Raw genomic sequence first — 13,242 nt, forward strand, 5'->3', positions numbered from 1 at the left:
AGAGAAAAGCAGAAGAGAGAGGGGTGGGGTGGAGGGTGAAAGGGAGGGAGCGAGGAGCGTGGCTAGCTTTGTCTTGCTAATGTACTTTTGTTTTGTGGACCATGGGCCATTTAGACAGATTCGGACCCCCTCTTGAGGGGGGAGCCGCTGGAGCAGCAAGACATCTCAAGTGGAAAGCTTTACGGGTGGACAAAAGATGCACCTGCAAAGCGCAGACGTCTCCGGAGACCAGGGCCAATGCTGGGAGATAAATGCCCGGCGCCACCTGACTGAGGGTCTGGCAGCGCTCGCTTGCCTGGAGACCGCAGTTCATTCATTTCAGAAGAGGAGCTGCTCCTGCAGAAGCCCCAGAGGGCCCGGCCCGGCACTGTACAGACACAAAAGGACCCAGGAAAGGAAGGGGCATAGTGCAGGTAGAGGACAGGCTGAGCGCTAAGACCCCTGCAGGAGTCATGAGTCAATAACCAGCGCAGTAATAATCAGTCAATAATCAGTTCAACCCAGACACACTTGCTTCTTCACAGAAATCTGTATTTAAAGTCCAATATCGGATTCCTCTCACTGCGTCTGCCCCACAGTCTCACTGGTTAGTCCTGCTGACATCAGCAGGTCTCAGCCTATAGCCCTGCACGAGCTTCAGGGGTCTCCTGACTGCCTTCTTTCACTCTTTCCTTCCTCCCTCTCTTCCTCCTTCCTTGCAAGAAGTGGATCCCTACTTGCAGGTGAAATGAAAGCTCAGTAAGCAAACCAGATCAGAGCAGAGGAGGGACGCTGGATGGAAGCAGAACCTCACCTGGGGCTGCAGGGTCATCTCCTTAAAACCCAAGAACGCCAAAGTCAGGGAGGATTCTTCCTGGCTTGCCTGTGTGCCGCCGTGTGTACAACTGTTTTGAGCCCCTGTGAACCATAGCCTGCCAGGCTCCTCTGTCCATGGGATTCTCCAGGCAAGAATACTAGAGTGGGTTGCCATTCCCTTCTCCAAGGGATTTTCGCAACCCAGGGATCGAATCCCAGTCTCCTGCATTGCAGGCAGATTCTTTACCACCGAGCTACCAGGGAAGCCCTCTTACTGGCTTCATTTGGCCCTTTTACTTGACAGGAAGTTGAGGTTCGGGGCATGAAGTGATTTCCCCAAAGTAAACCAGAGGTGTTCCGACCTCAGTCTAATGTGTTTGTCATGGTAGCACATTTTCTCTTTTATGGACGTCTGCAGCGCGACGGTTAAGTGGGTCACCTAATAAAATGTGGCTTGGACTGCACAGTGAGTCAATATGACTTCAGGTTTTTTATGGCAAAAGCCAGGAACTCTGATTTTGGAAGAAAACAGTAGCATAAATAGGACTGGCCCAGGGTGGGGTAGGAGGTGAAGAAAGTTGCAGAAAACCAGGAAAGTTCACAGATTCATTAGGTTGAATACTTCCTCCACAGAACTGTCTGGTCATCATCTGATTATAAATTGTTAACAGGAAACAGGAAGTCTCACGTGATAGAAGGTGTGAACTTGGTCAAAACACCCAAGCTCACTGGGTCTGTTTCCTCCATGACAATTTTGAACTAAATGGTCTGTAAGATTCTTCCTGTAGAAGAGCCTTATGCTTCTCTGCAATATTATGCTGTGCTAATTCCATGCAACCAATATCAACAACTTCTGCCTTCATTAATTCTATGTGGCAGATGGGCATTAAAGGAAAAGTATTGAAGGAGACAGAGCCAAGGAAGAGAGTGCTCATCATACTCCTACTCATCCTTCAAGGCCCCACTCAAAATGCCCTTCCCCCATGAAATTTTTCTTTTGCCTCGGGCAGATATTTTTTCATTCACATTTTTTTCTCCCTTAAACCAGGTACTATGAATTATTCACTTGTTTAAATGCCCAGAATTTAACAGCATCTGGAGCAGGAAATCTCCACAATACTGTTCCACAAATAGAGACGATGAGAAATGTACTATAATGTTTGTTAAAACCCTCACCAGCGAAAACCATTTGCTGAGATGATTTTCTTTCTCTCTCAACCAAACCAAACCAACTGAACTAGACCATATCCCCAAGTAAGCACTTTAAAAATGAATTGGTAGCGCTAAAATGTCCTACTGAAAAACCCCTGAAAATGTGACATGGCAAGAATCCTCGAAATCTTCACTTCATTTCCTTCAACAGAGAAAGCCCCTGCCTTTTAGCTTTGAAAGTGAGTAGCATCCATTTCCTTCCAAGAGCAACAGGCTTTTTTTCTTTCATGGAGTAACAGGTTCAGGTCGTATTTTTATGATATTATCACAAGGTATTTTACACCCCTGTCATGTTTTTGCAATGAGCAGCTCGAAGGGGATCAGCTTAGGTTTCTAAAAAAGCTGAGTGGACAAGAGACTTGGGGCCCACACTTGAGGTTTCCCACCCCAGTCTTCCCATCACAGACAGTGCTGGACTGGTACAGAGGTCATTTCTACAATTCTATGTGCCTGAGAGAACCACTCACCTTCTTTGACATTCAGCCGTGAGGACGGGTCCGTGTGGGAGGTTGTGTTATAGGCCAACAGTGAACCTGAAAGGTGAAACAAAAACATCAGGGTGTGTCCCAGACAAACTTCCAAGATGAAGACCAGGAAATGGGATGGATGAGAATGAATTGGGGAGCAGAGGAGACAGGGAGAAGGATGGTGGGACAGACAACTCCTTGAGAGAAAGAAAAAGTTAATGCCAGCCATTTGGGGGGCCAATCATGCAAGACTGTCACAGGTTCCTGGAGTCAGGGTCCGAGGAAGCTAGGACAGACTGCTCGTGGGTGGGTCACACACAGGCCCTCGCAGTGGCCATGATTAAGGATCTGGAGTTCTTGGGTCCACACTATAACCCAGCAGCGACACACAGCTGCAGACAGTGCCCTGGTCCTGCGACTGACTCCCTGTGTGACCATGAATGAGGGACTTTACTGGTCTGCACCTTGATTTCTTCATCTTGAACTGCAAGCAGCACTGGCAAACATTTTATCAAGACCAGATAGTAAATATTTCAGTCTCTGTGGGCTGAATACCACCTCTGTGGAACATCTCTCTGTTTGCTTTGTCCACGAGCAAATGCTGGCCAGATTCAGCTGCTACTTGCACTCCCATGCCTTGGAGGAGAGGCCTGGCCAGGTCCTTCCTGCTCTGATGTCCTTTGGGTGGACAGGTGGGAGAGGAGCTTGGATGGTCACGTTGGTGGAGAGAGTGCTGGAAGCTGGGAATGGGGTGGGGGTGGCAACGCCCCTCAGAGCAACTTTAGTCTCCCTTTACTCACATCTAAGAGAATACAACTAGACATAAGCCATAATACACTGACTTTCCTGTCATTGAAGGTTGCTGACATACAACCTTTTAAAATTCAATGTTCATGCAGAACTACTCTTAGCAAACACTAATCTGGGCATTTTCTAGTTTTTTCTTACCTCGCATGTAAAAAACTTCTCCCGTCTTTCTTAAAATCTAGGCTTCCCAGGTGGCACTAGTGGTAAAGAATCTGTCTGCCAATGCGGGAGAGGCAAGTTTGATCCCTGGGTCAGGAAGATCCCCTGGGGGAGGAAATGGCAACCCCCTCCAGTATTCTTGCCTGGGAAATCCCATGGAGGAGGAGCCTGGAGGACTAAAGTCCATGGGGTCACAAAGAGTTGGACATGACTGAGCAACTGAGCCCATTCCTAAAACTGGGCTTGTTCCTCTGTTTCCAGCAAGCCCAAGAGCTTTATTTTGGGAAATGCAGGCATTTTTGCCCTCCGCCTTGAGGCTCTGAAGTTTGGTCCAGAGGGCTAGAATCTGTTTTTACAAATGACGCGAGAGGCTGGACAAGAGTGTTGGAGGCTAAAAAGTCTTTCTGAACAATCCTTTCCCTGATCCCTGGGACCAAGTGGACCAACTTAGGTGCCAGGGCTCGGAGCAGGGAATGGGCTGCCAGACATTCCTATTTTTAGCCTCAAGTCACGGAAGGGACATGGAGTGGAGCGCCTGCCTCGCCCAGACGTGGGCGTTTGGTTGTGTGCCTCAGAGAAGCCGTGGGCCCTTTCAGGCCGGGCGACCAAGAAAATTTTGGAAGAACCATCCAACTGGCTAGAATCACTGACTCTGGGCTTGGGCGACTATGCCTTTCAGCTCTGAAACGGTTCCAGGCAAAAAAGGAAAAAAAAAGGTAGAGAGGGATGCTGGTGGGATTGAGACAGTTCTGTGCCAAAGCGTGGCTAGGTGGAAATACTTTTAGAAAGAAGGCAGTCACGTGCCTGGAATATCCGAGAACCGGATGCATTTGGTTATTCCATTCTCAAAGAAGTCGAGCACAAAGTGATTTTTACACTTCATCTAATATAGATCTTTATACGAATGAGAGTTTAGAGTCAGACCTGCCTCTCACCACTTGCCAGCCTGGTGACCTCCATCAATCTACCTCATCTCTCTAAGCCGCAGGCTCCTCCTCCATAAAACAGGATAATAATAACACCTACCTGATATGGCTGTTGTGAAGACTGAATAAAGTAATACACACAACTGCTCGCAACAGACCTTGGCTCACAATGAGTGTTCAAAGCATGCTAGGCACTAGCACGATTATTTTTACATCCCTTCTCCCGCAGACACCACAATGACACACAATAAACTCTTTATAAAAGAGCTCGCTGGGCATTTGTCCTGTCCTCTGGAATTAGAGTTATGAATGAGTTCTGCTGCAATAAGAAGTAACCCTCCATGACAGGAAGGAGGCTACAGAAAGAAAGCAAACGTTCCGAGGGAAGCGAAAACAGTCTCCCGAGTAAGACCAAGAATGTCTGCCTCTCTGTCCCCGACATTCTCTGCCTCGGGCGGAAACCTCATGGCTGGAGCAAATAAAGAAAAATGATGGTCTCAGAGGACTGAACTGCCTGAGTCATTAGCGCAGATGCAGCAGAGAGCACGAAGCTTAGATAAACCGCATTTATTAAATTCTCCCCTTGGTGAAAGTTCTTCTTTGGGCACACGTGAATTCCACAGGAAACTCCCAGAAAGCCTACAGAAAGAGTCGTTTGACCTCGGCAAAGCCTCCATGAAATACATATTTCATGGTAACCCCAGAGAAGGATTCTACCCTGAAGACTGTTCTTGGTTCACGTTTCCCCCCTAGAAGGAGAGGCTGCCTGCCTGCCCGTGGAGGGCTGACTCGGGGAGTCTGACCTCCTTCCCAAGGGACCAACTTTTCCTTCTCTCCTGTTTTCATTTAACCAGTTTATTTAGCCAGTTCCTCAGGCTACAGAGAGTGGCAAGGCACACTCTTTCCTTAAAGGAATTCATTTGGAGGCAGGAAGGTCCTCCCTGGAGCCCAGCCTCTCACTCCGAGGCTTGGGACTTCTCCCTCTTGCTTTGGGGCCCCTTCTGTGTGTGGTGAACGCCACCTGGTCAGAGGAAACAGGCTGGGCGGCGAGGAGGGAAGCCTATGCTCTGACGTCGTGTGCCGGATGCTTTCTCTCTGTTCCCTCACTTAATCCTCATACAGATGAGGCAATCAACATTCAGAGAAGTCAAGCAATCTGCCAGGGTCACACAGCCAGCAAGCCCAGGAAACAGGATATCCATTCTGGTCTATCGACAAAACCTGCCCTCAGTCCAGCAGACCTGCCGCCTCCAAGCTACACCTAAGAGACAGGCAGCACTCACTGAAGGTGCTGGAATCAGGACAGTGGTTGCTTTGGGGAAAGAAGGGGGTGGGGGTTGATGGAGAGGGGACACACGGGGGCTTCCAGCCTCCTCCTTGACATGGGGGTGCTCATATGAGTGAGTGGCTTCACACTGTGATAATTCCTTGACTTGTGCATTTATGATTTTTGCACTTCTCTCTGTTCAATACTTTAATTAAAACGTTTGTTGCCCTCTCTGTTGATGTCTTTATGCATGCATGCAGGTATCCATGTTTATCTACGTACTGGGGGCCCTGGAAAGCGCGGAGCGGCTGCTGCTAATGGAACAGGCTTCCCCACGTGAAAGCACAAGGACAAAATCATTTCCCATTGTCGAGTCCATCCGTCACTGGTACAGTATTTGGGATCTGAAAGAGGATGGAAATGAACAGAGGGAAGCTTGCAGGTGTGGGGAGCCCAACAATCGGGCTTTCTTCAGCCCCGTGCCCCCCCGCCCCCCACAACGGACCTGGTCTTCATCTGGGGCACCTGCAGGCGAGACAATGACTGTCTGAGCGCCAAAGGCTTTGTCTCCCGCCTTGCAGAGACCCCGCCAGCCCCGCTGCCAGCCTATTGAAGCTGGACTCCCTTCTCTCTGCGTTGCCATCAATGGCTCTGGCTGGAGGGTGCAGGTGGGGAGGGAGGAGGAAGGAGGCTCTGTGCTCGAAACAGCCTGGCTGACGGCTGAATCTGGGGAAACCTGGCCTTTTGTTCTCCTTCACCGGTCAGACCGGGCCTGGAAGGGGTAATACTTCAACCGCTTAATTGCCGGGACCCATCACCTTTGCCCGAACATCTGAGGCGGCTGGTGCGAGCGCCACAAAACGCAAAATGTGTTTTCCATTAAGTTTAAATTAAAAATGGGAATCAAGATAGATACCTTTGCTGTGGTCCCCTGTCACCCAATATATTTCATGTCTCTAGTGCTGCCACTATTTCACAACGTGATTTCTTAGCCTGTTTCCCAGGTCAGACGCAGATAGACAGAACACAACTTGCCGTAGAATGAAAAAAGGCTCTTCTGCCTCCAGCCACCCCGCTGGGGACCTTTCAGGCCCAAACTCCCCCCAGCGGCCCTGGGTCTGAATTGCCGTTAGGGACAGCTCCCACTTCCTCTGAGGTCCGTCCCAATCTTGCCGTGTGACACCCAATCTCATTTCCCGCAGCCCGAGACTGTAAATACGGCCTCGGCCAAACGGGGTGTGCCTGCGAGAGATACTGATGGGGCCGCCTGGTGGGTCCAGAGTGCGGGGCACCCCGCGGAAGGCAGAATGGCAGGGCTGGCACCCAGATAGGTTTGGCCTAATCAGCCTCATTCCGGGAGGCCACAGGGAAGTTTTTCAGAAAGCATTTATCTCTGGGTACAAATGAAAACAGAAAATGCTGTGGGGAAAGTGGCCTGGCCCTCCAAGGGTGTGTCTGTGTGTGTGGTCAGGGCCTGAGGCTAACCCCACAGCAGGAGAGGGAAGATGAGGTGGCCCAGGTGAGCGGGCGCTCTCTGTACGGCCTGGCCTCTGACTTAAGAGTTGTGGGGTCATGAGCCTGGCTGCAGCCCGGGACTCACGAAGCCTGGGTCTTAGATACACCAAGCTGCTCTCTACAGGCTCGGTGCCTTTGAACCAATTTCTGAAGCACTCCAGGCCTCAGTGGCTTTGGCTTTAAAATGGGAATTTATAATTAGCTGTCCACGGTGTCCAGAAGGGGGCATCTTGTCCCCGTAAAGTGGAAGACACCTGGGCAGATGCAGCATGAGCCCTGGTGTCCCCAGGGGACAGTAGAAAGATCCCAAGCACTGTGGGCATCTCCCCAGACCTGTCCTCCCATTTCAAGAGCAGGTGACATTACAGAGGGGCGGTATCAGGTACAGCCACTTCCTCCAGGCTGGCTGAAAAGCCAGGGTAAGGAGAACAGGAGCCTCTGGGCAGGCCAGGTACATCCGAGCATGCTAGGCAGTGCTTAGGACACGGACATTTCTTCTCCACCATGGAAAATACATTTTAATTTGAAACTTGGTTTATAAAATGTGAAAGTATAGCTCCTCTACCTGACCCCCAAATAAATACTCAAGCACCTTTCGTGAAAGAGTAAATATTATGTGTTGCTGTTGCTTAGTCACTAAGTCCTGTCCGACCCCACGGACTGTAGCCCACCAGGCTCCTCTGTCCATGGAATTCCCCAGGCAAAATACTTGAGTGGGTTGCCATTTCCTTCTTCAGGGGGTCCTCCCAACCCAGAGATCAAACCTGCAACTCTTGCACTGGCAGGCAGATTTTTTGCCACTGAGTCACTGGGGAGCTTCTTAATTCAACCTTGTCTTTTTTTCCATTAAAGTCCAGAAAGCTCACAGACTTCTGAGAGGTTCCACTGTTTTATAGTCTTCTGACCGAGGCTAAGTTACAAGGCCTTTGACTCTCTTCCATCCACGTTCCTTAGTCCTGCAGTGCTTCCTCCCTCTGTGCTGAGAAGCTCAGCTGTTTTCCTTTCACCTCCTTGCCAAAGTGGAACTGTCTGAACCTTATCCCCTCCTCCATGAAAGGACAGATGATAAAACATGAGGAATTAGCACCCATCTCCTGGCCTCTTCCCTGAGGGCTGGCCTCCTTGCCTCCACACAAAACTTCTGCTGGAAACAAGTCTGGGAAAACAAAGCAGTGTTTGAAGACAAGTTCCTGGGCCCTGGAGAGTTCCCCACAATACTCAAAGGGGACAGTCACCACAAACATGACCTCCTGTGGGGGTCTCAGTGGACCACCCACCACCAGGGGTCCCAGGGACTAGACACCAATGAAAAAGAGGCAAGAATCAAAAGTTATTTCCATGATAGGGGATCATTTTAAGCCTAAAGTCCTCAAAAGGCCTCCAGACTACAAGGCTATGCTGGGGCAAGTTTTTTTTGAACCTTAATACAATTAATTTTCACTTTTGCAGGCTGACATGGTTTTCTATCTCTGCACAGACCCCTTTATATTTTGCTGTTTCACCCAACATTATAGCCTATCTGTGGTTTGTTCATCTCCACTCAGCTCTAGGAATTTGCGCTGCTCCTAAGTTCCTTTCTGGAAATTTCGTATTTTTATTGCTTTGGGGCTATCTTTTATAACGTCTAGAAATATTTTGAGAAGGAAAGAAGAAATCCATCCTTTTTCATGCTCTGCTACCTACAACCCCCAAACCAACCTGTCTGGCCTCCACTTCTGCTCAGGCTGCTCAGCCCTCTGCTCTTTGTTATCTGCTCTCCTCCGACAGGAACCCTCCTGGATGGTTTATCCACGACCACCACATTTAACTCCTGGGCCTTCTGAGCAGAGGCTGGTTTTGCTTCAGCGTCTGTGAATTGGGTTCTTCTGTGAGAGGAAGTCCTAGCGAGGACCTGGGTATGTTTATGGACCCACCAGACAGCAGGGGCTGGGATCACATGGCATGAATGGCATCTCCCCACATTAGTCAGGGCTGCCCAGGTGGTACTCATGGTTAATCTGCTTGCCAGCGTAGGAGACAGGACAGACCTGGGTTCGATCCCTGGGTTGGGAAGATGCCCTGGAGGAGGGCATGGCAACCCACTCCAGAAATTTTGCCTGGGAAATCCCATGGATGGAGGAGCCTGGTGGGCTACAGTACAGGATCGCAAAGGGTTGGACATGACTGAAGTGACTTAAAACACAAAGCACTCACATGAGTCAGAATGTGCTTGAACACTCCCCATCAAGGGAATCTGATAACTGGGCCCTTTAAGGGCCCCACAGTCACTGTCCTCACGATCGTCCATCTCTTCTCCCACAAACAAAGAAAAGGGACCAGCGATTCCTAGACCGTCCGCTGTATGAGGCCAGGATGTGCAGAACGGCAGAATCGGTCAGTGTTTCTGCTTCTCTGGCGGTCTCTCCTGGTCACGCATCATGCTCAGCTTCGCTGTGCCCACTTCCACCCCCGCCCTACCCAGCGAGCATCGCTGCAGGACTCTGTGCAAAGATCCTTCCTTAAAAAAATCCTATAAACACTTACAGAAATACGGATTGTTAGAAAATGCTCATTCTCCAAAGCTCAGAAAGACTGGGTGGAAAATTGCCCCCTTTTTTGAAACGATCATTTCTTGGGCTGACCTCATGTTGCAGCAAGACTCAGACATGAGGTAATTCCTCTGGTGTTAACATACACTGCATCACCCACACAATCCCACTGCCTACCAGACGCCTCGGAGGGGTGACCGGGGAGCCCGGAGGCACCAGTGGAAACTTCCGAAGGCATTTTAAAAGTTCTTCGTTTTTACAGCCAGTGTGTGTTGCCCCCCACCCCACCCCGCAGGGTACCCTGGTGCAGAAGGAGATAGAAGGTTCCAGGAATGGCGAGCTGAAGATACACTGAACACGGAAAACAAACGAAGAACTAACCCACCCAGAGCCCAGGAGACCAGGAAAAGCGGCCTTTAAACGCTGTCCAAGGATTTCAGTTTTAAAGGGGCTTTCAAATCACCAACCTCCTTCACCGTGAGGCTGAACCCCTGGCAGCCTTGACCGCAGACAGCAAACCTTGCATCCTGAGGCTGCTGGTGGATCTTCGGGCAGGGCTGACTACTAAGAAAACCCCTTGTAGGATGAACCACATCTGTTCTCCTGTAGCTTCCACTTCCCCACCTTAGGACCATCTGTTCTGGTCACAGAACAGTCCTTATGTACTTGGGGTTATCGACGTTCCACCTGCTTGGGGCTTTCCTGGTGGCTTAGACGGTAAAGAATCCGCCTGCAATGCGGAAGACCCAAGTTCAATCCCTGGGTGGGGAAGATCCCCTGGAGAAAGGAATGGCTACCCACTCCAGTATTCTTGCCTGGAGAATTCCATGGACAGAGGAGCCTGGCGGGCTATACAGTCCAATGGGGTCACAAAGAGTTGGACGTGACTGAATGACTTACACTTCTCTGGTAAAGCGTTAAGGCTGAGGTTATTAGTGGGTTTATCAAAATTCTGTTCCTATCTCTGTGTATATTTCATATCAAATGAAATTCATATCAAATTGACGGGGCTTAGTTTTAGAAAATCCTCATACTGGATAAATCCTTTGGACAACTGTGCCTTTTCTTTTACAGATTCTCCCTTTCCAAAGTTCTTTTCCTTCTCACTCTGCCAGAAGAGTCTCCAACAGATCCTAACCCATCCGTAGCATTTGCTACTCTTCCTGTTTAGCTGAGAAGGGTGTGTAGGTAACAACGGGTAGTGCCAGAGAAAACCCAAGAATAAGAAGAACTTCATGTGTAAATATTCAAAAACGTAAATCTATGAATCTACAATTTTGTAGGAACTTGAAATCATTGCTCAAGATAGAACCAGCCAGGGCATCTATCTATCTATAATGTGGGGCAAAGTGCTTCCAGAATTCTCTTGGGATTCTCTTGGGAAGGGTGCGACCAGCCTCCAGCAGACCTGCCACTCAACGCACACACACATGGCGGCAGTTCCCTAGTTTTTCCTCACGTTTTGTTTTCCTTCCTTTGACATGGCAGGACTGGGTCAGCCCCCTCGCAGAGTCCCTCGGACCCAGTGTGACCTTGGCAACTTGACACCCAGAGGTGCCGCTCCTATAGCACCCGCCCAGCATAAACCGAGGCAGGGACCCTATCTCCTTGCCCTGGGCTGTTACTATGGGAACCAGTCTGCATCCTGAGCGGCCAGGCAGAGTTCTCTCCAGCCCTGGGGACTTGGCACTACAGCCTCTGGGGGTGTTTAGCTGCCCAGAAACGGAAGGGACCGGGCACTTACTTTCCCTGAGGTAGCTGAGATGTGACAATAGCACTTCCGTGTTGTAGAGGGAGGTGGCTCGGAGGAAGTCCTCCTTGTTCAGTTTACACAGTTCCTTGCCGTCCATATTCTGAAAGAAAGACGTGTCGATCTCCATCAAGCCATACTCCTTTATCGCCCACTCCAGCCACTGCCGCACGTGCTCCTGTGTCCACAGCGTGGGGTCTGCAGGAGAGACAGGCTGTTAGCAAGGCTGCCGGAGGCAGGGCTCCTCCCCTTCTCAGTCTGGCCGCCTCTTCTCTCTCTCCCCACCTCCACCTTTCTCCTCCCTCCTCAGAGCCCCTCCCGCAGAGGGAAAGGGATCCCCCCCCCCCGACCTCCGCCCCAGATGGTCCTCCCAGAACATCCATCTGGCTCCATCGCATCTGGTGCTGCCTGAACCACTTAGCACTCTGAAAAGTTCTTAGACGCAAAACTATGCACCCAGACAGGATGTTCTCTTTCAAGTCATTGGAGGGCAACTGAAACCTCTGCCTGAGAAATCATGGCATCAGAATGAAAATAAGCTCAGTTGCCTAGAGCAGGGACCAATGGCTCTGGAAAGGGCCACCATCCATATCTTAAGAACATCTGTGATTTCATGGAGCAACAGCAATCTCTCCTATGGCTGCAGAAAAGACGTGCATGGACACTTAGACCGCAATTCCGTCTCTGCAGGTGGAAAACCCAGTGGTGTTAAGTCTTCAGCTCAACTCCAATTGGGTTTTCTCCTTTTGGGGACAGTTGTATTGAAAGTTCTTTAAAATCATCCCGCCAGAATTTTTAGGATCCTCAAAGACGGGAAATGGTGTTGGAGGGAGAAAATGTTTTCACTCTTGAGGATAAATAATCTAAGGGCTGAGGTCCTAGGAACTCAAGGAATTAGATCTCCACTTGGGACACTCAGACTCCTTCCTAAACAGGTGTGTGTGTGTGTGGCGGGGGGGAACGTGTGTACTCTGAGTGCTGTGATGAGTTCTAGCAGATTCCACAGTAGGTGGAGCCCTTATATCATTACATATCACAATTTGATAACCAGCTCTTTCCTTGGCACCTAATTATTACAGAGTCTGACAGTTAAACATGCTCATCAGAGAAGAAAGCTACATGGGTCTTGCCCTCTTGGAAGACCCATGCCCATGAAAACTCAGGCAGGAAAGCACAGAATTAGGCAACAGATTTTTGTGGTGGCAGTTTGAGGACTGGTCGGCAGAAGGGGTGACTATGAATTTGCAATCATGGAAGGTTTCCTGGAGGAGGGGAGGAGACTTACTAGCCCCTAGCTTCTACTGAACCTGTTTTATTAGCCTGCTCATTTTGTAGGAATATCTGTGCTACCTCTCCACCACCTCACTTTCTCATTCTAAGGGTCTGTTAAGGCTCTTGGTAAAAATGGGAGGAGGTTTGAATGATTAGGAAGGGCCGTGGGGCGAGAAGCAGGTTCATACTAACCACCCAGTGCCCAGAAACTTGTAACAGTCCAGATTTTGAACACTTCCTAGGTGCCCACTGCTTCAGGTATGCTATTTTTCAATGGCTGTTATCTTCATTCTGCAGGTGGAAAGTGGAGTCCTGAAACATTAAGTCCTCAATTTGACCTTTAATCCCAGTATGAGCTGGGGTTCGACTGAAAGCCTCCCAAGACTGCACTTAGCTGAGGGTCCCTGCACCCCAAGTCTCCTCCCCTCTCCCCTTTCACCACCCTGTCTTATTTCATTCAGGAGGTGCTTTGCCATCACTCCCAAAAGCAGAGCTACTCAGGGCTTCATGGTACAAGTCTGGAGCTCTTTCCTTCTCTGTCTCT

General features: G+C 49.8%; 1 protein-coding gene across 5 annotated transcripts in view; it reads right to left on the bottom strand.

Annotated features, from left to right (window-relative positions):
- FLI1 (Fli-1 proto-oncogene, ETS transcription factor) overlaps positions 1–13,242 on the bottom strand; it is a 133,439-nt gene that overhangs the window by 31,756 nt on the left and 88,441 nt on the right. For all 5 annotated transcript variants that reach the window (XM_043873374.1, XM_043873407.1, XM_043873390.1 and 2 more), the window contains exons 4-5: positions 11,421–11,624; positions 2,475–2,540 (exon numbers count right to left, since the gene is read on the bottom strand). In XM_043873374.1, the coding sequence (XP_043729309.1) occupies positions 2,475–2,540; positions 11,421–11,624 (270 nt within the window). The remainder of the gene's footprint in view (positions 1–2,474; positions 2,541–11,420; positions 11,625–13,242) is intronic.

The sequence above is a fragment of the Cervus elaphus genome, chromosome 2, assembly GCF_910594005.1.
Source record: "Cervus elaphus chromosome 2, mCerEla1.1, whole genome shotgun sequence".
NCBI lineage: Eukaryota > Metazoa > Chordata > Mammalia > Artiodactyla > Cervidae > Cervus > Cervus elaphus.